Here is a 24,035-nt window from a genome sequence, read left to right on the forward strand (position 1 = left end):
AAGGTATCCTAGAATATCTGACTAAGTTTCTGAAAATAAAAACACAAGCTTGGGGAATACAGTCCTGAATAGAGTGCCTGTTGAATTCTTTTTTTTTAGATTTAAAAAATTATCATCATTTTGTTAACTTAAAAACCAATCTAAAACAAAATTAGATAAATATCCTACACATTTAGGACTTATGAAATCATCATAATAATATTGGTATATTGGGTTAGCTTTTTGGTGCAGAGTTTCTCAAACATATAAAACATATTATCTTTGATACTTCTTATTCATAATGCTTTTTCAATTGCTTACTTTTTTTCTTTTATTAAATTGTCCTTTCCACAATCTCCCCACATCACCTTATTTAAAAAAAAAAAACACAAACCAATAACAACTATAAAAAACAAACAAAAAAACACACCCAAAACCAAAAAAATAAAAGTCTTCATATGTTCATAGTCCAGCAAAGCAGTTTGTTAGATTTACCATGTTTAAGTTCATATTGTTCTTAGTAGAAGGTGAGTGATAGGTTTCATCTTGATTCATTTGAACTTATAGCTTATCACACTAAAGTTTTCCCAATATTATTTTTCTCTATAATCATTGTATAGATTATTCTGTTTTTATTCACTTTACTTCATTTCATAAAGGTTTTCCCAGTTTTCTCTGAAATTGTTCACTTCATAATTTCTTAGGATAAAATATGTAGTGCAATAATATTCCATTACATTCATCAAACACACTTTTTAGTCATTATTATATTTATAGTCATTATTATAGTCATTATATTATTATATATATTATTATATATAATATTATATATAATATATATATATATTATATAGTCATTATTATAGTCATTATTATATTATTATAGGAGAATTTCCTTAAGTTTCCAACTTTTGATTACCACAAAAAGAGCTGTTATAATATTTTTGTACATATAGTTCCTTTTCCTCTTTGATTTCTTTTGGTTTATAGATTTAATAAGTGGTACAGTTGACTGAAAGTATTCACAGTTTACTAACATTAGGGTAGAGTTCCAAATTGCTTTCCAAAATACCTAATAATGCCCTGAAATTGAGATGTCAAATATGGAGCCCACAATACTCTTTTGTGTAGTCTGAATCATATTAAAACAAACATTTTAGTATTCAATAAATATTTGACAATATGTTTATATGTAAATATGTTAATTATATAATTATATTTGATAAAATATTTAACAATAAAAATATAATTAAACATAATATCAATGCGTAATTTTCTAGGTCTATATGAGGCCTACAGGGATCCTTATATATGATTTTAATAGTCCCCAGTTATATTTGAATTAGATACTACTTCATAAATGTACAACCCCTTTGAATCAGGAAGATGAGGAATTGAATGAATTATTTTCTATTTTAATAGAAAGGAGTTCCTACTTCATGCTAAAAAAAGAAATTTGTGTATTCTAGTACTCTTCTTACATAATAAAGGGCTTAGAATTTAGCAGATTTTCCCATTCCTGTATGAATGGTATCTTCTATTCAACTTTAGTAGACAATAGGAGCCTGTTACCATTTCATATCTTGCTGCATATGTGTGCATATGCATGTTATAGCATTTTATCTTGCTGCATATGTATGTCTATATATATATTTCTATTGTAGATAAATTATTTTCGTTCTCTTGATATCACCATTGAGTTAAAGTTTTATTGTAAATCAGTTTTATATGATTGAGAAAAGTCTCAACGGCAATTGGGAGGGATGAGATTGAAAGCACAAATTGGAAGGACTAACTGGTCTTGAGAAGGAGGAAAATATTTCCTTCCTAGATAGAGCAAAGAATCAGAGAAGACAGAAATTTTGAGGTAGAGAATATGGATACTGAGAAAACTCAGAGAGATGATTCCTATCTCAATAAAATAGGAGGTAGAGGCTTGAGGAAAATGGGAAAAAATTAAGCAGCTACTCCGTGGAAGTCAGTAAAGAATTGGTAAAAGCCCAGTTGAAGTTTGGTGGTGTTGCTTGATAGAAACAGTTTTGGTGACTTCTCTCTCTCTCTTCCCCCTCACCCCCACCCCCTCACCAGATGGGCATTCTGAGAGCCAGAACAGGGCAGTAAAGGCAGAAGAGTCAAGAGATTCTAAAGTACTAGTGAAATCACTTTGAAAATTCAGTATCCTTAGCTGGGTGTTGAAGTTGTTGAAACCAGGAGGGAGAATCCTGAGAAAGGAAGGGATCAGAAAATAGAGAGGTCATTTATTTTAATTGATGATAATAGTATCAAGGATGAGGATTGAATGGGATAGGAAGATATTCCAGACATTTTAATTTTAATAGGCTTTTAATAAGTGTACCTGGAGAGTTTGTTGAGTTTTGGCAGAAGAACATGATCTGGAAATGGCGAGAAAGGAGGACAAAACAAGTGTTAGTCAAGGGAGTAAAAGAAGGTGGGGCTTAAGAGAATAATGACATCAAGGGCAAAATAAAGCTTCATCAGGTATAGAATTTAGAGTAAGAGCTGAGGAAATGGAATGTTTTTGACTTAGAAGATGTGCAAGAAAAAGAAGCTAATGCTTTGTTAAAATTTCTTAACAGATATGAAAGAAATATAGGAGACATATATTTCAGGACATTAGATAAAGTATGCATTAGAGGATGAATTGAGTAACTTACCTTAATGTGGTAAATTGGCATGATAGCAGTACAATAAGATATTAAATGTTGTCAATTAAAATGATTACAAGTGAACAAATACACATGAAGTATGTATTTGATAATCCTGAAGCATGAGGGCAAGGTTAATCATGACAGGGCAGAGGTTGGGTTAAAGTTTGGGGAGAGGATTTGTGCTATTTTTGTGAAGGAGAGGGATGCAAAAAAGACAGTAACTTTTGGAGAAACCTGGAGATTTTGGAAAAAAATCAAGTTGTATTCTGGCATTTTCTGAAGATGGGGGTTGAGGAGGGGGAAACTTAATATTCTTTTAACTCTTCTCCACCCATCACATGATCTTGAAAAACAGCTAACTGAGGTTTGTTTTTTTGTTTAGGAAAGCTTAGTGTGATTTCAAGGTGCTACTCCTCCAATTTCTTCTCACTTGACATACTGATGACTGAAATTTCATTTAACTATATATGAAGACTTTTATTCCCCAAGAAGAGAATAAAGAATAAATGCAACTGTAGGTTTAGTTTTAGTTAAAGTTGACAGCAAACAACACTACAGGGTTTACTATTTTGTTAATAGATAAAGAACAGAATTAGGAAACATTGATTGACACTTGAAGGTGTCACAAGAAGTGAAGATTAGATAATTTGATGAAAAACTTGTTCATAAATGATATATAACTATAGAAAAGGGAGATCCATATTTACATATTGGATATACATATATGTTTATGTATACAAACATACATGTATAAGCTTTGTTTTTGTTCATCCAATAATGTTTTGATTTCCTGCTTTAGCACTCCAATCTTCTATGAAGAATGTGATATTTTTTGGAAAGGAAGAGGTCTATTATTTCTAGGTTTTCATAGAACCTGATCAACTTAAGCTTCTTTGGCATCAGTGGTTGGAGCAGAGATTTGTGTTACAGTGGTTTGCTATCACTTTTGAGATTATACCATATTCTGCTTTTCTCTCCCTGTTATTGACTGAGGGCTTCTTTTGTTCTAAGGGATTCTTGTCCACAGTGATATATATATATATATATATATATATATATATATATATATATATATATATATATATATATATAGTGATCATCGGAATTTAATTCACTCATTCCCATCCATTTAAATTCACTGACACTGAAGATGTGGTTTAATCTTTAATGTTTTTTAAAGGGAGGTTTTTCCCTCTCTCTCATCTTTTTTGGTATTAAAAAAAATTTTTTTTTATACAACTCTCTTGTGAAGTAGAAGGGCAGTGTTGAGAGTGTTGTTCCTATGATTCTGAATTCAAATTCAGAAAGCCCCTTAATTGCATGATCTTGGGCAAAGCAAAGAAATTAACTCTGAGTTTGTTTTTGCCTTTGTAAGATGGGAATAGTAGTATTTCTACAACCTACCATACAAGATTGTCCTAAAGAAAATGTTTTGCATCCTTTAACCACTGTATAAATGCAAAACCTTTATACTGCGATTTCATTGGTGAAAGTCTTACCCAGTTTTATATATAGCTAAAATATATTGGAGTAGTACTTGAACACAGGATGTTTTCATTCTGAAGTGAGCCATCCATCCAACATAGTTCTCTGTTGGTATTATTGTTAATAATAATCAGCTATGATGATAAATATATTTTAAGAAAATTAAGTTTACTTTTGGATAGATAGGTACCTGGAACCTTTGTACTGTACCTCCCCAAATGATTGTGTATATGATAAATGTTTTTCAGTAATTATTTTGAGTTTAATGCATGAGCTTTCAGTATTTATACAGTTTTGTAAAATTGACTCATTAGTAAATGTTCTATGTTTTAAAAATAAACATTTGAAATGATGATGGAAATAAGGCAAAAAGCAAATTCTGTTTTTAGAGAGACTTAATTTTGTCAGTTTTGCTTTAGGTACAGAATGTTTCCATCCTTTGATTATAATGCTTTTTCCTATTTTTACGAAGTTAAAAAAAGAGTTGATGAGCTGTGAAATAGATGCACTTTAAATATTAACTTAAAAAAAACCCCAACTTTTTTAATGTTTTCCACAAAGGAAAAAATAAGCTTTTTAGTTTACTAAGTAAGTTGTTAAATAATTCACTGTTAATGTTTGCAGTGACATATAGAACAAGACTAGCTCTAATACAGATAGCACTACAATCAGTTTATTTCAAGGCTGTCTCAAAAAATCAAATGTGATCACAATATATTTTCTTCATTCTGTCATATTCAAAGAGGAAAGAGAATCCCAGCAATCAGGTAGCTGATAAGGGCATAGATCTTGCCCCCAATTCTGTACTTTTTAACTTTCAATGTCCTTTTCTATGAGGTAAAAACAAACAAAAAAAAAATTAGTTAGCCTTGTGGGGAAATGGGATGGTTCCATCTCTCAGATCTCCAACTAGACTGGCCTTGTTTGAAAGGGGATGAAACCTTCTTCTGAGGGATTTCTGAACTCTTTTATTCTCTCCTGTGTTTCCTTATTCACACTTTGCTTTCTCTTAGGCTTTCAAAAAACATTTTAAAAACCTGAAAAATTCTAAATTTTATATTTTTACAGGTTGTTTTAAAAAAAATTAAAATTTAATATATTAGTTCCATCACTGCCCTGCTTTCCTGTGACCTCTTCTGAACTTCTCTGTATTTTCTGTGTTTTTTTAATTGATGTTTTTTAAATCTTCCTCCACCTATAGAGGGAAAAAGCCATCCCTTGTAGCAAGTAAGCCTAATCAAGCAAAAGAAATTCATGCATTGGTTATATCTGAAAATGCATATTTTACTCTGCATATCTTGTCCATCCTCCTCTGCCATGAGTTGGAAAAAAGATGATTTATTATCAGACTTTGTAATTCTCAATAGTCTTTTTATTGATTATAGTTCTGAAGTCTTTCACAGTTGGTTTTCTTTACAATGTTGTAATTATTGTAAATACCCTCCTGGTTCTATTGAACTTGACTTTGCATTGGCTCACATAAATTCTCCCAGGTTCCTCTTTATCATTTTTTAAAAAACATTGGAACTTTTATTATACTTACAACATATTTTTTTAGCCATTTCCCTATTGATGGGCAAAAAAAAAAAATTGTTGCAGGATTTTATATATTAGCTTTCTACTTTCTTCCCCATAGTAGTTAAGGGAAGAGAATGAATTGACAATTTTCTCTTCTGTGTATTATGAGAGTGAAGGATTGCAAAGAGAGGGTTATATTTGAAACTTTATGTTGTCTCTCTTGGCAAAGATGTTTTTATCACTTCTGCTTGACTAAGATTTGATACATTTTTGGATTAAGTTGTTACAAACTTTCTACTAATAATACTTGTTTTCAATTTCGTTGTTTCTGAAGGTTTTTCTTTTTCTTTTTTGCTTTCATGCTTACCTTCAAACTTCCCTAGAGAAAACAGCAGTAAACTGTAAGTAAATCAAACAATTCAAATGCAGTGTATTCTAAACCACCGTTCCCCCCCCCCCCCCCCCCCCCAATTCCCATTCCCCACCCGGGTACAAATTATTTTAGCCAGAAAAGCAATTTAGATCAGTAACAGGTTTTTGCTTAATCCTTCTCTCTCTCTCCCCCTCCCCCCTTTTGTCTTTAGTCTTTGAGGACGAATAAATCTTAGCTAAGGGAAGGTTAATAGACGACAACAATCTGGAAGAAGCACCTTGACTTCTTTCTCAGATTTACTGGTCATGGTGTAGATATGGAAAATGTGCAGATTAGACCAAGACAGCCATGCCCATGTTTATCAAGAAAGGAAAGGCCCTTAACAAAGTAATAAAAATAATTTGTTGATCATCTTAGTACTTTGTATTATAGAGAGTGATCTATGGGTTGGAATTAGAAATAAGACAAATACATGGAAACATGTCAGATGTTCAGAGTAGTAAACTGCTAGTTTTTCTTTAAATACAATTAATTATGTCTTTCTCAAATGCGAGAATCACAATGCCATTTTTCTCAGTTTCTTATTGGGTAGAAAACCTTTTTGGCATTGATCATTGAGTCTAATACAGGAAATATATTGATAGGAAAGTTAACTTAGCAAATGGGCCCTGAGGGAAAATGCCTGGTATTCAGAAGAAGAAATAGTGATAAAAATGAACTTATAGAACAATTAGTGTATTTTCAAGAAATTAAAGCAATTGTGTTATAAAGGATAACTATTTTGATAGTCTCCAAATTTTGATGTTTTCCATTTTTGGAGTCAGGAGGGGAAGGAAGTGGGAAACAAGATTTTTAATGAAGAGTATCTTTTCTTTTTTCCCCTGACCTTTATTTAAAGAAGGCAGCTCCTTTAGCAGGCAGTACCATAAGGGTGAATGTTCCCTAATTATTTTGTGCCACAACTCTTTCTCTTATGACATAGAGGATATATATGAATTTCTAAAATACAGATATCTTACAATAAAGTATTGATTTGACCTTCCTGCCCTTTAAAATATTAGTTGAGTTTTGTTCATTTTAGTTCAGAAAAGCCAGTTATGCTAAAGAAAATTCATTAATAATGTTGCAAAAATGAAAGTTTTTGAAAAAATAAATCTTTACATTAGTCAAATTATTAAATAAAAACAAAAAATGGTTGGAAATTTTTGGCAACCTGAAGTTTTGGCTTAAATTATTTAGATCAACAAATGTCTTCTAGTTTTCATGGAATTTTCATGTGTGTGTGGAGGGGAAGCTCTCTCTCTCTCTCTCTCTCTCTATATATATATATATATATATTTTTTTTTTTTTTTAATGTCTTCTAGTAAATCCCCATTCCCTTTTCACTATTTTCACAGTATTGTCACTGACATAGTTTTGAAGGATAAGATTTGATTCTCTTGAGTAATCCTTTTGATCTGATTGCTTGTGCTACAAAAAGGAAACCTTTGAAAGATTTTCATCTTTTGGTGGGAAATCCCAGGTGGGGATTCCGTGTTATTACTACACTTGGCACAATAGATAAAACTATAATAGATCCACTTTGTGCTTCTTGAGATTGTGGCATTAAAATTCGATTAGAGAAGCATTTAGTTGATAATACAATGAAATAATTACCGATGTACTAGTAGGTACTAATTTCATGTAAACATTTTGTGTTAAAGAAGATAATAAGCTATGGCATAGTGATTTTATGAAAAATGATGTACTCACTCAGCAGTACCTGACATGTAGTAAGTGCTTGTTGATTCGGAAATGGGAGTGAGCCTAGCTGTATTATCAAAACTACCTCTACTGTCCCTCAGCTACTTGCCTCGGTTTTCTTTAGTTCCCAGAGAATAATGGTAATTGGTCTTTTCAAGAGGTTTACCCTACCTGTACAAAGTTTTTATTTCTTAAAAAAATTTTTATTAGTAAAAGTATAATAATGCACTTAAAGGCCTTGATTGTAAAATGTATGTAATAGTACTTAAATTCTGTTGTAGAGAAGGCTTAAATGTTTAGACTAAATCCTGCAAAAAGGTACCCACCAAAAGTCCAGAATCTTGTCTGTGTTTTATTTTTTTCCTAAATTGGAGCTGTTATAGTAACATTCTGGGAAAATTATATTTAAAGGAATTCATTATCAAAAGATAATTAGCCTTGTAAAATGAATTTTTAAAATGATTCTCAAATTGGTAACATATATTGTTCCCTGAACTTTAGTATTTTCTGAAACTAGATAAGAAGCCAAAAAATATCCATATCTATAACCAGTAATCTGTTCATCTGTAATCACTTGTAAAGCACTTATTTCTAGCATTACAGTTTGGGAGGTGAGGGGAAGGGGAAGGGGAAAAAAAAATTCCTTAATATGTACACTTACTGGCAATCTCATTCTTATTTTAATCTTTTAGAGAATGTCTGAGTGTATCCAGATCTCATTTGCTGTTTGTAGAATTGGCATTTACACGGTAAGCAATGTATGTTTTTGCTGTACCAAATGTCATACAAAACAGGTGAATAGGTTGTTTTGGTTGTTTATTTAGAGGAGGGGTTAAAGAACCTTGACTCACTACCTTCCACTAATATCCATGCTGTGGTTCAGGCATGCAAAGTTGTAAACTAATTTTCCTTTTCTTTTTCTTATACCTTCTTTCCTTTTGAAAAGCCTGAGAAAGAGGTACATGAGAATGTGCCGTAGCAGGTAAGAGGCTTGTGGATTTTGAAGATCCTAATTGTCTTTAAGACACATGATAGAAACTTGTGTTGTTCACCTATACTACTCAGAAGAGTATTTTGTGTTCCTGAAAATCTTTTGAAAAGTGTAGTTCCAGAGTTCTCCATAATAATCTTTCATGCCTAATTTGAATCTGGAGATTTGGGGGAAGGGGGATTTTTTTCCTTCCTTTTTCCTCTCTATAGGGAAAAGAACTTGTGTTATTTGGGCTAGATGTTATTATTTTGAGAACCCAGAACCCAGAGTGACTAACTACTTAATGACACCAGTGAATATATTATTAGAAGTTTAAAATTTTAAGAATCCAAGATATGAAAGTGTTTTCATAAACACCAAAGCCTCAAAACAAAAGGCATCTGTGATATTTGTTCCCAGCTTGATAAATGGATGACCTAGAGAACCGTATTGTTAGTTTTATAAGATTAGAGGGTGAGTCTATGCAATAAAATAATTACAAGCAGAAATTTATTACATTGATCTACTACTAAGTGGCCTGTTCTATTTAGGGGGGAAAAATCTTATTTAAAGGAAAAAAATGTCCTACTGAATGTGCAGGACCTACCAAAAAATGTCTATATGATTGACCATAATTGAAAGTTAAAAATTCTATAGAGAGAAACAAAAAGAGGTGGAAAAGATCATTGACCAATATATTCTATGGTAGAATCTAATTTGGCTGTTCCCTTTCCTCTACAACAATTCAAGATAGCTTAGTCAACTTTCATTTCTATGACATTAACAGAACATCAAATAGCACTTATTAAATAGTTTGAAAAAACAGTTTGAAAGTTTTGATTCTTTTCCTCTTATTTTATATAAATTGAATGGTATACATATTGGGCAGATTGTCACAGGCAATTAATTATGTTGCCATGGAGAAATAAGTTGGATAACATATGAATGCTTTCTGGCATGGTAGTCATATAAAAATGGCATAAATTTAATAAAAATCAAAGTATATACAGTGCATTCTTATCCAGTCTCCTTTTTAAGGTTATATAGAAAATTAACAAAATAAGCTAGTACTTCTCCTGCAAGTAATGTAATCAGCTTTTCCTAGCTCTTCAGTTAAATAAGAATGGGAGGATAATTCAGGTCCCAGTTTTCAGGTAGAGAATTTAAGATAGAGATAATACAACTGATTAATATTTAGTCAATGATATAAGTTAAAGTAGAACCCAACAGATCTAGTCTCCCACCAAAGCTTAGAATTTAAATGGAAGTATATTTAAAAAACAAAAACAAACAAACAAAACACAGGCTTTGGAGCTGATCATCTGTTTTGAGAAGATAACTTTCTTTTATATTATTTAAAAATAATCTTTCAATTGCAGGGAATGTTACACAGGAGATAATGCATATTCTCTAGAACCTAGTGTCTTGATGTAAGTACAAAGAAGTAATTTATTTTTTAAAAACAAAAATAGTTCTGTTAAGTGGGCCCACACTATTTTTGGTATTAAAAAAACCCTCAATGGTTGCCAGTAAGGAGGAAGAAGAAGTAGGTGAGTGAAGAAATTGTCATTACAGTTGTGGTTGGATGTGGTACTGGACATGAACCTAGGCTGCTTTTTTTATTCTTTTCTTTTTTTCTTATTATCCTTTTATTTATTTAGGCTGCTTTTTTGTAACCTTAAAATTAACATTTCCAGAATCAGGTTTGACCAACCACAGGGCAAAAGAGGGACACTCCTGAATGTTATTTGTTTGGGAGAATGGCTTGCCTTATCTCTCTATAAATTGCAAACATTTTGATGAGAACAGGTTTTAAAGTTTCCTCAAAAATTTTCCAGGAACCTCTGTCACTGAGGACAGTTGGCTTCTTTGCCAAAATAGGAAGTGTCTTGGAATTATTTTATGTATTATAGAATTTTGTGTGTGTGTGTGTGTGTGTGTGTGTGTGTGTATGTAGGTAGAATTATTTTTTACTGAATATATTGATAATGACTCTTTTCTTCTTTTTCTCTTGTTTGAATAATGAAGATGAGGTAAAAGAAGTGGTCAGTATATTTCGCTCTTCTGGCAATCCACCTATGACAGTATGTTCTGGAAGCTTAGGTATGCCTATAAGGAAGGAAGAAATGGACCTTTAGTCTCAGTTCTTGGAGCTAACATTCAACCAGCATAGGACTGAGGTACCAGCATGTACCAAGTAGCACTAGCTGTCTCTTGGTCATTAAGGCTACATTTAAAGGAGCTCAAGATTATCTCAACATTATGAGAATAATGTAAAATAATATGAGATATTAAGTCTTAAAAGGGGCCGTGTCATCCAAAGAACTCAGGATTTGTAGCTAAGAGACCTGGGTTTAGTCAAGAGACTTCATTCACTTAGGGTTTTGAGGTGAAAATGCCTTCCAAAGTCATCTAGTGCTCCCTTCTCATTTTGTAGATAGAAAAATTGAAGCTCAGAGAAATGAACTAATTTGTCCCAAGTGTTAGAAGTAATTTCGAAGGATCCTTTGCCTCAGCCTCTGGTGGTGGTTGAACTGGGTGACTAAACAAATCTGATAGTCCCAGTTTCTTCATTTTGTAAAGTGGTAATAATAATAGTCACTATACTTTTTCCCACAGGATAATTGAAAGTTGTTAAACAAACTTTGATGCTCCAGATAAATATGAGATAATTATTATTTTGCCACCACCACACTTTTAAATTTTTTTTTAAATACCAGACCAGATTTCATTGATATAGGAAACTCCTCCTTCCCATGCTAGGCTGATCAAAGAAAAGCAAATTAAGACTCATTTTCTTCCTTCAGAAAGTCAGTATTGTAAATGAGGTATCATGTGCCACATCAAAATAAAGAGCAGTGATAAGTTAAAGTAGAACTACTGCCTAGTTGCTATGTAGCTTCCAGTTTTGTTTATGCCACCATTCTCAAAATTCACCTGAGTGATAGTTTTGTCACATACCTCTTAGCTATGTTGTTAACCATTCAAAGGCAAGACTTCTGTTTTATAACTATTCTGCTATTATTAATACTTTTTTACCTTTCAGCTCACAGGTATGTTGGATTAAACAGGTGTTAAGATTGAACTTGAAATCTTAGCTGTCTTTGTTATATTTTGCTGGACACAATTGAACTAGGTGCGAGATAATAGAAAATTAGCATCAAGATATCAGGGAGAAAATGAAGAGTTCATGTCCAGTTGATGTTGAATCAGGAATCATCTTCCTTTATGAAGAAAGGTATAGTTTTAATCTATATAGCACCAAATTATAATCCCAGGCAAACTGGGACATTGGTTTATCAAATACTGCTTGTAATTATAAGTGATAATGTGCATGCAATGTGGAAAAGACTTCATTGAATCAGAATTTGGGAGATATTGATCATCTAGTCCATCCCCCTCCCTTGAAGGGAATATGAGGAAATACTCTTGTGTCAGCAATCACTTTTTTTTTTTTTTTATCAGTAATGTGATTATGGAACATGGGCTGCTGCAGGAGTAAGCTGAGTAGGAAGTCGAACAAGACAAGCAAGACAGTTAAAAGAATGGAAGGACAAATTAAACTGAATTTCAGGGAACAGAGCAGATTTTTGTTGATTGTTGGGGAATAGAAAGACTAAGTGATGTACAGGCCAAGATAAGGGTGAAGCCAGAGATGGTGGGGAGTAAAATTGGCTTATAGATAGGAGCAGAGTTTTTGTATCTGGCAACAGTCACTAGATAAACAATAGACCCAAGTCTGCATATGGTTTTAAAAACATATGGGAGAATGAATAGTTAGCTGTTTATCAGACCAGCTTCTTGGATACTTCAGGCAGAAAGGTGCAAGAATGGGGCTAGAATTAAATTTAATATGCATAATTATATGTCTGTATAACCTTCGTATTGGGAGAGGCAGTTTAGAAGAGTGGACAGAGAGCTGGCTTTGGAACCAGGGAAACCTTATTTGAAGTCTTGAGTCTGGCACATACTGACCTCTGACACATTCTGGCTGTGTGACTCTAGGCAAGTCATTTAGCCCCAAAAGTTTTCTAAGTTCCAGGACAGTTGTCATTCTGGTTTGATGGTTTGAAAGAAGAAATTTACTTGTTGACAGTTCCTCATGTCAGTGAAATCTCAGGTCCAATTTTAAAAGTTCAACAGTAACAACAAAAATCCTTAACAAAAAAGCCTCTCAATAACACCATCACAGAACCCCCAAACCTACCCATTTAAACTTGGAATACAGAAAATTAGAGTGTATAAATGTGAAGATGCTATTCATAACACATATAGGAGGGGCTTAATATCTTTAAGATAATTTTGGAAGCTCTAGAAGGACCTTAGGCACCATCTAGCAGTGGATCATTGATATCTTAGGAAGGCATTTTGGGGTGGTAGATAGAAAATAGGTCTTGAAGTCAGAAAGACCTCAATTTGAATCCTTAAGACACTTAGATGTGTGATCATGGGCAAATCACATTAATCTTTATGAACCTCAGTTTGCAAAATCGAAATAATCATAACTTCTCTCATTGGGTTGTTGAAAGAATCTCATGAGATAATATATGTAAAATGCTTTGCAAATTTTAAGATGCTATGTATTTGCTAGTTCTTACTAACAGAAAAAAGTAATATGTTTAAAGCTTAATAAATGATCCAGTTTTGAACAGCAAGGGTTAAGAGGTCTGGGACCTTTTCATAAAACCTGAAGTGTAGTTACTATAAAAAAATAAAAGTTAGATTGAAGGAACTATGAGGAACTTCTGTAACACCTTTTAAAATTGAAACTTGAACAGTGGCAAGATAAAATCTGTTTTGGGTGTTTTGTTTTGGGGAATAGTATCTTTTTCTCTTAACTTCAAGATAATCAAGATATGACATGGATGGCAACTTAAAGAAAATCTTTGCTTTCCAGTGCTGGGCCATTCACAAGGAAACCTTCTTGAAGCCCCACTACTCCATCTTTTTTCCTTATTTGGCTCAGGGCCAGTTTTCAATGATGGTAAGTAGAGGTCATGGTCACATCCTGTCCTCTATAGATAAAATGTTCTTTGTTGTCTTTTTCCTTCTACAGAAACAGTTTTTGGCACATTTTTTTTCCTGAGTTAATTTGACCAATATCTAGAGATATGCAAGAGCTAGTTCAAACTGATTGTTAAATTTTTCATTGGAACATTTACATCTGGGAAATAACTGAATATTACAAATCAGTATTTGATTAATTTTGTTTGTTGGACTATATGTATTTAAGAAAGTTCTGGATAAAATATTAATATACTCACACTTCTTTCTTATACTACCTCTTTTTTTACTACTCTTCCCTCCTCTTCCCCCCCAAAAAGCTGGCAAACCTTCACCAATATCCTTTACAAGATGATCTCAGAAGAACTTTTGAATAGGATAGATTAGTAGTATCTACTAAAGTGATAATGGAAGAAGAAAATGTCTGTACCTCTCCTAAGTTATGTAGAAGAAAGATCACTAGACCAGAAATCAGGAGGCCTTGATATTTATTCTCAGCAAAATTCTATTCAGCAACTGGAATTTTCCACCTAGAAATATGCATTTTTATGTGTTTCACATGGATCCAACCTTTTAGGAAATCTTTAATTTCCTCAGTACCATTAATGCTTTTTGTAGTAGTCCTAGTAGAAATAGGTAGAAATCCTATGAAAATGAAAGTTATCTTATAACAGAAGACTGTTTAGGATATAATTTTCCCATAGCTTTGCCTGTTTAACTTAATTCCTTTACTAACTTCAGCAGACTCTACTGGTTTCTGTTTTGAAACACTTTTGATGGATACTAGTCATGGCTTTGATTCTGGTTAGTCAGCACTTCATTTATTTAGATAAAACTTAAAAAAAAATAGTGAATTTGTACTGGACTTTTGTGTATCAAGGATAATAGATATACAATTATTTTAGGAAAAAGTAGAATATAATGGATAGAATCTAGGGATTGAATATAGTTGTATAATGCCTGGGGTAATTTGTGTAAGGAAGTTAGAATTAGAAAAGAACCACCCCCCCCAAAAAAAAAATCAGTTAAAATAACCTAGGAAATGAATAGCTTGTATATGAGGATTGACTGAAAATTTTTTAGGTTCTTTTATCCCCACTTGTACCTGTTGTTACTTTTTTTGCTTTTGTATCCTTAAGTAAATTTGTGTTGAAACTACTTCAGAGAGTGTATAGCATGTTGAGGAAAGACTAACAGCTCTCATGTGACAGCTTGCCAGCCTTTTTCAGAGCTGTCCATCTTCCCTTGGTATCCACCTTTACACATGAGGCAGCATGTATAGCAGCCACACCCTGGTAAACTGCCCTGATAGATGGAATAAATCAAGTCCAGGGTAACTGACTGTTACTTGGGGGGTGTCTGCCCCAAGGACGCGGAGATATTCTTCAGCAGAGTGGGCAGATGAGAACAATTCATTCTGAAGGCCACAAAAACGACTGAAGCAGGCTTTGTGCAGCACTTAGAGCTAGAATTTAGTCAGATCTGGGAGATGTCAGGGTCATCTTGCATCCTGGGTTGTTGCCAATTGTCTTAATTTTTGTCCTGACTTTGGACTTTGGATTTGGGAAGAGAGAAGGGAGGCTGATGACTTTATGCTACCTCACTTAAATCCAGTTCAAGGGCAAATTAAGACATCATCCATGATGTCATTGGTCCTCTTTGAAAATGAGGCACTGGCAACTAATTCAGTCAGTTTCTTTGAGGGTAACAATTTGAGACATTTCTGACCATACCAAAAAGCCTTAAAAACATTCAAACAGCATATTCGTTTTAAGGTCACTTTAACTTATTTTTAAAGGACAGGTGTCTATACCTTAGGGATCTTTAATCTGATAAAATAAAGGCTGAGTAGTAAAAGATGGGATATAATGACCCCTGACAATGTTTAAATGCTACTAATACTAGGAAGGAGATAGTTTCAGGAAAAATAAAGAGAAGTGTGTCTTTTTCAGTGGCTAATACTCTAAGTTCTATAAAATATAAGCAGGGCTCAAGGATAAACAAGGATTCAGATTCATGACAGGGAAGAGGGAACTCTTGGAAATATACTCTCCTATCAGAAAATGACAGTAGTTGACAGAAATAACACAGCATTTCTTTCTTTCTTTCTTTCTTTCTTTCTTTCTTTCTTTCTTTCTTTCTTTCTTTCTTTCTTTCTTTCTTTCTTTCTTTCTTCCTTCCTTCCTTCCTTCCTTCCTTCCTTCCTTCCTTCCTTCCTTCCTTCCTTCCTTCCTTCCTTCCTTCCTTCCTTCCTTCCTTCCTTCCTTCCTTCCTTCCTTCCTTCCTTCCTTCCTTCCTTCCTTCCTTCCTTCCTTCCTTCCTTCCTTCCTTCCTTCCTTCCTTCCTTCCTTTCTTCCTTTCTTTCTTTCTTTCTTTCTTTCTTTCTTTCTTTCTTTCTTTCTTTCTTTCTTTCTTTCTTTCTTTCTTTCTTTCTTTCTTTCTTTCTTTCTTTCTTTCTTTCTTTCTTTCTTTCTTTCTTTCTTTCTTTCTTTCTTTCTTTCTTTCTTTCTTTCTTTCTTTCTTTCTTTCTTTCTTTTCTTTTTTTTTTTTAATTAAAGCTTTTTATTTACAAAGCATGAATGGGTAATTTTTCAACATTGACCCTTACAAAACTTTCTGTTAGAAATTTTTCCCTCAATCTCTCCCCTAGATGGCAGGTAGTTTAATACATGTTAAATATGTTAAAATATATGTTAAATCCAATATATGCATACATATTTATACAGTTATCTTGCTACACAAGGAAAATTGGATCAAGAAAGAAAAAAACCTAAGAAAGAAAACAAAATGCAAGCAAATATCAACAGAAAGAGTGAGAATATTATGTTGTGGTCCACATTTAGTTCCCGCAGACCTCTCTCTGAGTGTATATGTCTCTCTTTATCACTGAATAATTGGAACTGGTTTGAATCATCTCATTGTTGAAGAGGGCCATGTCTATCAGAATTGATCATCGTATAATCTTATTGTTGCCATGTATAATGATCTCCTGGGTCTGCTTATTTCATTTAGCATTAGTTCATGTAAGTCTCTCCAGGTCTTTCTGAAATTATCCTGCTGATCATTTCTTACAGAACAATAAATTCTATAACATTCATATGTTATTTATTCAGCCATTCTCCAATTGATGGGCATCCATTCAGTTTCTAGCCATTACAAAAAGGACACATGTAACACCACATTTCTTTTGTTGTTAAGAGTGGTTTTGTAATATGGATGATAGTATGCTCTTTGTGAATGTTTTTTTTTTTGTTTTTCCATTTAAAATAATTAGGGTTAGTTTAATTGCTCCTAAACCAGATGGCAGTTGCCTGCCTTAAGCTGTCCAAGTTTGTTTCCTACTTTGAAGATAGGTTATAGTTATTTAGCTTTTCATTCAAAATACAACCTTGTGAACACATAGGCACTGTTTGGCTGGACACAGGTCAGTTATTTCTATTTTTCATCTTGTTTGTATTTTTCTTTTCACCATCAACAATGTAACGCTTTCATGAAGTTTGTGTTTTTAATCCCTTTTTAGTTCCTTCTCATATGTTGTTCTAAATGGATTCATTTCTAGTCTTCTAGACTTCTGACTTCGATCCTTTAATTTATCTTTTCAATAGAATATTGAGATTTCTTTATAGGAATGCTGTATTGTTCATAATCATAACTAAGTTAAATAAGCTTAAAATGCTGCAATTCCAAGATATTTCTCTCCATCCATAAGCATTTGTTAAGTACTTTCCCTCTGCCAGGTATTGAGCTAAGGAATAGGGAAAAACTAGAAGGAAGCCTCCATTTTACAGATAAGGAGCTGAAGCTTGTCACATTGGAATTTAAACTGAGGTCCTTTTACTTTTTACTGTATCTCTCCCTGTCTTTATTCCCTTTCCTCTGTTTTTGTCTTTCTTTTTCTCTTGTCTCTGCCTCTCTCCTGCTTTTCCCTGCCTTCCTCACAAGTATCTTCCTCATGATTTTGCCAGGAAAAATTATTTAAATTTGGCCACATATAGCTATCTTATTTCAGCTCATAAATTAATTATATTTTATGTTTCATGAAAATCCTAAACAAACCCAAACATAAGTGTTTCAGAACATAATGAGACTACCCACACATATTTCTATTTTTAATGTTTGTGAATGTTTAAATTTTTAGTTCCTTTCTTCCAACTAGTTATAATACCATTTATAAGTAGGTTATTTATTGCCACACCATAGAGAGATGGAACTTTATGAAACGAGTGGCCTATCTAAAAGTTGAGGTTAGTATGTAATGATATTTTATAATGTGAGGAAAAGGGTATTCTTTGTATCATTTAATTCTGTGGAAGTGATGTACTTCTGAAAAAGTTGTCCAACTGATTCAACAAATAATTTAAAAAACGTTTATTAAGCAAGGCAATGTGATATGTTACATACTGGAGATGCAGAGATATATGATTCAGATACTATTAATGAGCTTATATCTCATGGGGGAAAGGGATGGAGAGAGAAGTGCACAGATAACTGATATGAAAGCAAATTAAGATCAATGAAAAAGATTCATCTTCAGTACAGAAATGGCTATGAAGGCAGGCAAGATCATTTTCCCTTGGGGGCGAAGCTTAGGAAAAGCTTTATAGGAAGTTGTGGCAAAGTTAGACTTTGAAAGAGGGGAGAGAGGGATGGATTTCATCAGGAGAAGAGTGTGAGAGGGAAGGACTGTATGAGAAATGGTGAGGACAGAGCCATGGAGTCCAGAGAAGGCAGATAAGTCCAATTTGGCTGGGAGATAGGCTATGTGTAACCGAGAATGCTAATAAGCACATAGTGCTTAGAGATTTCAGTAATGCTTTACATACATTATGTAGTTTTCTTCACAAAAACCCATGTAAAAATGCTCTAGGTATTGGTATTCTCATTTTATAAGGGAGGAAAAAGCTTCAGAGAGGATAAGTGATCTTAGGCTATATATCTATTGAGTATTAAAAGTTAGATTTGAGCCTCTATTCCAATACTTTACTGAAATAAGAAGATAATAAGAATTTAATATAATATAAGAAGAACTAACATTTGGTAATAGTAAAATTTAAGAAAACTAGCAGAATTTTGAAGAAAATTTCCCAATAATTAAATTTGGTGAGCCAATTATGAAAAAAGTTTATTGAAATATATCTAGCCATTAAAAATTATTATAGATTCAAGCAAGTGGTGTTACCCAAGATTCTTAGTTGTTTTGAGATAAATAAACACAGTATAGAGTCAAATTCTTGAAGTAGAATAAGGGTCTGTGCTAAAATTTACCTTAATGTTCTGAATGTCTTAAGTCAATTAGTATAAACAGTATTGTAAAAGGCTTGTTCACTACATTCTATGATGCTGCTGATTTTAAAATGAGATCTCTTTTTATTAAAGCAGTCTCAGAAGGGCTTCTACGTGAATAACCTTTTTTTTTTTTTTTTTTAACAATTGGAGTTAATATTATTAATGTACTTAAAGTAATAAAACTACTGAATATTATGTACCAAATGAAATAGTCCTGTGAGGTAGGTGTTGTTGTTATCCCTATTTTACAGATGATTAAATTGAAGCAAACAAGAGTCCCAGCAGAGTCACACAGTTAGTGTTTGAGGTCAGATTTAAACTCAAATCTTCCTGATTCCAAGTCCCAGGCTCTATCCATTGTGCCATCTAGCCCCTCTACAAGTAAAGCTGGAAAGGTGGAGGCTAGGACTAGATTGAAGGTCAAGATTTTTGAGTAGAAGACTAACTTGATCAGAATGAAAATATCTTATGAAGACATACTGATGGCTGACTTGATGTAGAAATGAAGGAAGTGACCAGGAAAATGCTATCAACAAAAATATTTATCAACAAAAAATTTATAAAATTGGAAAAGTTAGGTGGCTTTTGGGGAGAAAAATAAGGAACTTGGCCTTTTAAAATTTTGAATTAAAATTAAAATTATATTTTAAAATTCTGAAATGTTGGCTGGGCATGAGAAAGGGGATTGGAGTTTTGAAGAATTCTGTATATCAGAACCAGTCTTTTTATGTTAACACTGCCTTTGTGAGCTCATTTCATTGTTGTAACAGTTTATGAGAATGAGTCTTAAAATTGTATCTTTCACATGGCTTTTTATTTACTATCATCAAATTTCGGAGCAAGGAGGGACCTTAGAGATCCTCTACTTTTAGGGCCATGTTTCCAGTTGTCTTTGGGATATTGTCCTTTCTAAAAATATTTATTGGATTGGGGAATGGAGATATCTCTTGCTAACTACCCTCTTCTCCAACTCCCCCCTTCCCACTTAAAAACTGAAAGAAAGAAGAAAAAATATCCTTTGTAACAAAAAAGTATAGAAAAGCAAAAAGAGTGGCTTCATTCAAAAGTACATCTCCCAGTGTACTTTGAATCCATTACATCTTTGTTAGAAAATGAATAACATGCTTCTTCTTGAGTCCTCTGAGACAAAGTTGGTCATATTTATTCATTGATCACAGTCCTTAAAAACTTTCCAAGTTATTTTTCTTTACAATGTAGTTGTCCTCATGTAAAAATTGTTCTCTTGGTTCTTTCTCCATTATTCTATATCAATTCATATTCTCTGGGATTCTCTGAAATTATCTTATCATTGCTTCAAGTACCTATAGGAATAAACCTATAAGAATAAACTATAATTTATTCAGACATTCCCCAGTTATCTGAGAGGTAATTGAAGACACCTTCTTTATTTCTAGTTATTTACTTAAAAAAAAAATCCTTTTTTAAAATCTTCTGTTCAGGATCAAGAAGTTTATTGTGCCTGTATTTATTCCATCAAAGGCATTATCTTTCTTAAACAGCCTTCCCCCCTTCACTTATTTCCCTGTTGAATTTTTTTTTTTTATTATTATTTTATGTTTTTTTTTTATTATATATATATATATTTTATAATATTATCCCTTGTATTCATTTTTCCAATTTACCCCCCCTCCCTCTATTCCCTCCCCCCGACGACAGGCAATACCATACATTTTACATGTGTTACAATATAGTCTAGGTACAATACATGTGTGCGAATATCATTTTCTTGTTGCACAATAAACATTAGAATCCGAAGGTACATGCAACCTGGGCAGACAGATATTAGTGCTAACAATTTTCATTCCCCTCCCAGTGTTTCTTCTCTGGGTGCAGCTACCTCTGTCCATCATTGATCAACTGGAAGTGAGTTGGATCTTCTTTATGTTGAAGATTTCCACTTCCATCAGAATACATCCTCATACAGTATTGTTGTTGAAGTGTACAGTGATCTTCTGGTTCTGCTCATTTCACTCAGCATCAGTTGATTTAAGTCTCTCCAGGCCTCTCTATATTCCTCCTGCTGGTCATTTCTTACAGAGCAATAATATTCCATAACCTTCATATACCACAATTTACCCAACCATTCTCCAACTGATGGACATCCATTCATCCTCCAGTTTCTAGCCACAACAAAAAGAGCTGCCACAAACATTTTGGCACATATATGTCTCTTTCCGCTCTTTAGTATTTCTTTGGGATATAATCCCAGTAGTAGCGCTGCTGGGTCAAAGGGTATGCACAGTTTGATAACTTTTTGGGCATAATTCCAGATTGCTCTCCAGAATGGCTGGATTCTTTCACAACTCCACCAGCAATGTATTAGTGTCCCAGTTTCCCCACATCCCCTCCAACATTTGTCATTATTTGTTCCTGTCATCTTAGCCAATCTGACAGGTGTGTAGTGGTATCTCAGAGTGGTCTTAATTTGCATTTCTCTGATCAGTAGTGATTTGGAACACTCTTTCATGTGAGTGGATATAGTTTCAATTTCTTCCTCTGAGAATTGTCTGTTCATATCCTTTGACCATTTATCAATTGGAGAATGGTTCGGTTTCTTATAAATTAGGGTCAGTACTCTATATATTTTGGAAATGAGACCTTTGTCAGAACCTTTGTTTTTAAAAATATTTTCCCAATTTGTTACTTCCCTTCTAATCTTGTTTGCATTAGTATTATTTGTACAGAAACTTTTTAGTTTGATGTAATCAAAATCTTTTATTTTGTGATCAATAATGATCTCTAGTTCTCCTCTGGTCATAAATTCCTTCCTCCTCCACAAGTCTGAGAGGTAGATTATCCTCTGTTCCTCTAATCTATTTATTATCTCCCTCTTTATGCCTAAATCATGGACCCATCCCTGTTGAATTTGATGTATTTCTCCATTAAACCATTTCTGTGTTTGTTTAGCTTTTTATAAGCCTGAAAGTACTATGTAATTGCTAGCTATTTTTTTTAAATTACTTTCACAGAAGGTTTTTTTTCTCATTTCTGTTTCTCATTTAAGCAAAGCTAACTTTGGCTCCCATGCCTTTGCTATTGTCCTGCCCTTCCGGCATTAGCTGGGTTCATATTGCTGCCACTGCCGCCTATATCACTGTGATTTCCTTCCACATGGAAACATTGAGTTAAATAACGAACTCATCTATAACTTTCTGTGGGTTTTATAGTCTCTAAACATTCTTTATCCCAGCAAGCCTTCTTATCATTTTTAATCACATGCTTATTTTTTCTTTTATCTGAACTGTGGGAGAAAACCATGTAGGAAAACTTTTTTTTTTCATACTGCCTTGTTTTATGGAAACATTGTAACTCTTATGTTACAAACAATATTAGGAGGATAACTAGAACATATGAATGCGTCATTCTTTTTTTTTTTTTTTTTTTTTTTTTTTTTTTTTTTTTAGGTTGGCTAAACACAAAGCAATTAGGGTTGGGATATGTTGAAATTCATGATGGTGTAAGTTTTGTTATCTTTAAAAATTCACCTTGAATCCTTATCTTTTGATTAACAACAACAAAAAATCTCACTGGTCACTTTTAATTTGAGCCAATCAATGCCTGAATTCCCTGCCAAGAAAGGATTTTCCCAGGATCACACAGTCTGTCTCAAGCAGCTGAGAGTCTGAGGAATTAGTACCTCTCCTAATCTGCCCCTCTATGACAACCAGGCACTCTTCTTTCTGCCTTGCAACTAAATTATTCTGCATGTGTCTTTTCTCACTTTCAGAACAGGAGCTCCTTTAGAGTTAAGTTCTCTCAGGATTTATCACAGAGTTTACATGAGGTTTGCAAGAGTTGCAAAGTACTTTACAAACATCTTATTTTTTCCATCCAACAATCTTGGTAGGTATGTGTACTGTTTTTAATTCCATTTTACATGTGAAGAAACTGAGGCAGGTGGTGAGTTGAGTGACTTGCTGAGGTCACTTGCTTGGCTTGGAGAGTTTCTGAGGCCAGATTATGATTTAAGAGCTTCCTGCCTCCAAGTCCAATGTGGTGTCTTTTGTGCCTTCTACTGCCTATGTATATAAGGAAACAGGTTCAAAGAATCATTGGAACAAAATTCCCAAGGTAGGGGTACCTCAATTCCCTCCTGATTTTAAGTTGAGGAATATTTTCTTTTATAAAAGATCTAGGGAAAGTTTTTTAGACTGGATTATTATCTCAATTTTAAACAAATATATCATTGTTCTAATAAATGCTAAAGTAAATCATCATGATACTCTGCTCTCTTTTGTATTGCCTATCAGTCTGTCTTGATGCAGGTGTTTATGTCTACCTTTTATTCTTGTTAGATTGTAAACTCGTAGATGCACAAAGATTTTTTATCTTTTGTATATCCTTTGCTGTTCAACCATTTTTCAATCTTGTCCAATTCTTTGTGAGTCCACTTGGGGGTTTTCTTGGCAAAGATACTGGAGTAACTTGCCATTTCTTTATGTAACTTACTTTATACATAAGGGAACTGAGGTAAACAGGGTTAAGTGACATGCTTAGGATCTCACAGCTAGGAATTGTCTGAAGCCAAATTTGAATTCAGGAAGATGAGCCTTCCAGATCCAGCACTCCATGTGTACTTTCTGGTTGCCTTGTATCTCTTAGCCTGTAGAATATCTCATACCTAAATAAATAGGCACACAAATATTTGTTGAGTTGAATCAAATATGACTTAGTATGACAAAGTAATGTCTATGCAGTTCTAATCTTTCTAAAAAGACAGGACTGATGTCATTGTATTAACTATTTTCATACCATCCCTTACTGAATCTTGGGTAAAAAAAATTTTATGTCCATCTTTTTTATCTCTAAAATGGGAATAATGTTGGAAATACAACTTAACATAAACTTAACCTATTTGATTCCTTTTTATCATTCCATGACAGCTTTATGAAGGCATAGGTTCTAATCCAAGTTTTGTTAGTAATTATCTCTGTGACCATAGGCAAACCTGTAAATTCTGTAAGCCTTAGTTTCCTTATCTGTAGAA

General features: G+C 33.3%; 1 protein-coding gene across 18 annotated transcripts in view; it reads left to right on the forward strand.

Annotated features, from left to right (window-relative positions):
* ARL15 (ARF like GTPase 15) overlaps nucleotides 1–24,035 on the forward strand; it is a 574,803-nt gene that overhangs the window by 108,895 nt on the left and 441,873 nt on the right. For 2 of the 18 annotated variants that reach the window (XM_074282520.1, XM_074282519.1), the window contains 3 exons: nucleotides 6,035–6,052; nucleotides 8,460–8,516; nucleotides 13,635–13,721. The exons of 2 other annotated variants lie outside the window; for them this stretch is intronic. In XM_074282520.1, coding sequence (XP_074138621.1) covers nucleotides 8,463–8,516; nucleotides 13,635–13,721 — 141 coding nt within the window. In that variant the 5' untranslated portion in view covers nucleotides 6,035–6,052; nucleotides 8,460–8,462. Of the gene's footprint in view, nucleotides 1–6,034; nucleotides 6,053–8,459; nucleotides 8,517–8,713; nucleotides 8,750–10,116; nucleotides 10,168–10,765; nucleotides 10,918–11,783; nucleotides 11,976–13,634; nucleotides 13,722–24,035 lie in introns of all 18 variants that reach the window. 14 more of the 18 variants (XM_074282522.1, XM_074282523.1, XM_074282528.1 and 11 more) reach the window with 13 other exon arrangements.

The sequence above is a fragment of the Sminthopsis crassicaudata genome, chromosome 1 (assembly GCF_048593235.1).
Source record: "Sminthopsis crassicaudata isolate SCR6 chromosome 1, ASM4859323v1, whole genome shotgun sequence".
NCBI lineage: Eukaryota > Metazoa > Chordata > Mammalia > Dasyuromorphia > Dasyuridae > Sminthopsis > Sminthopsis crassicaudata.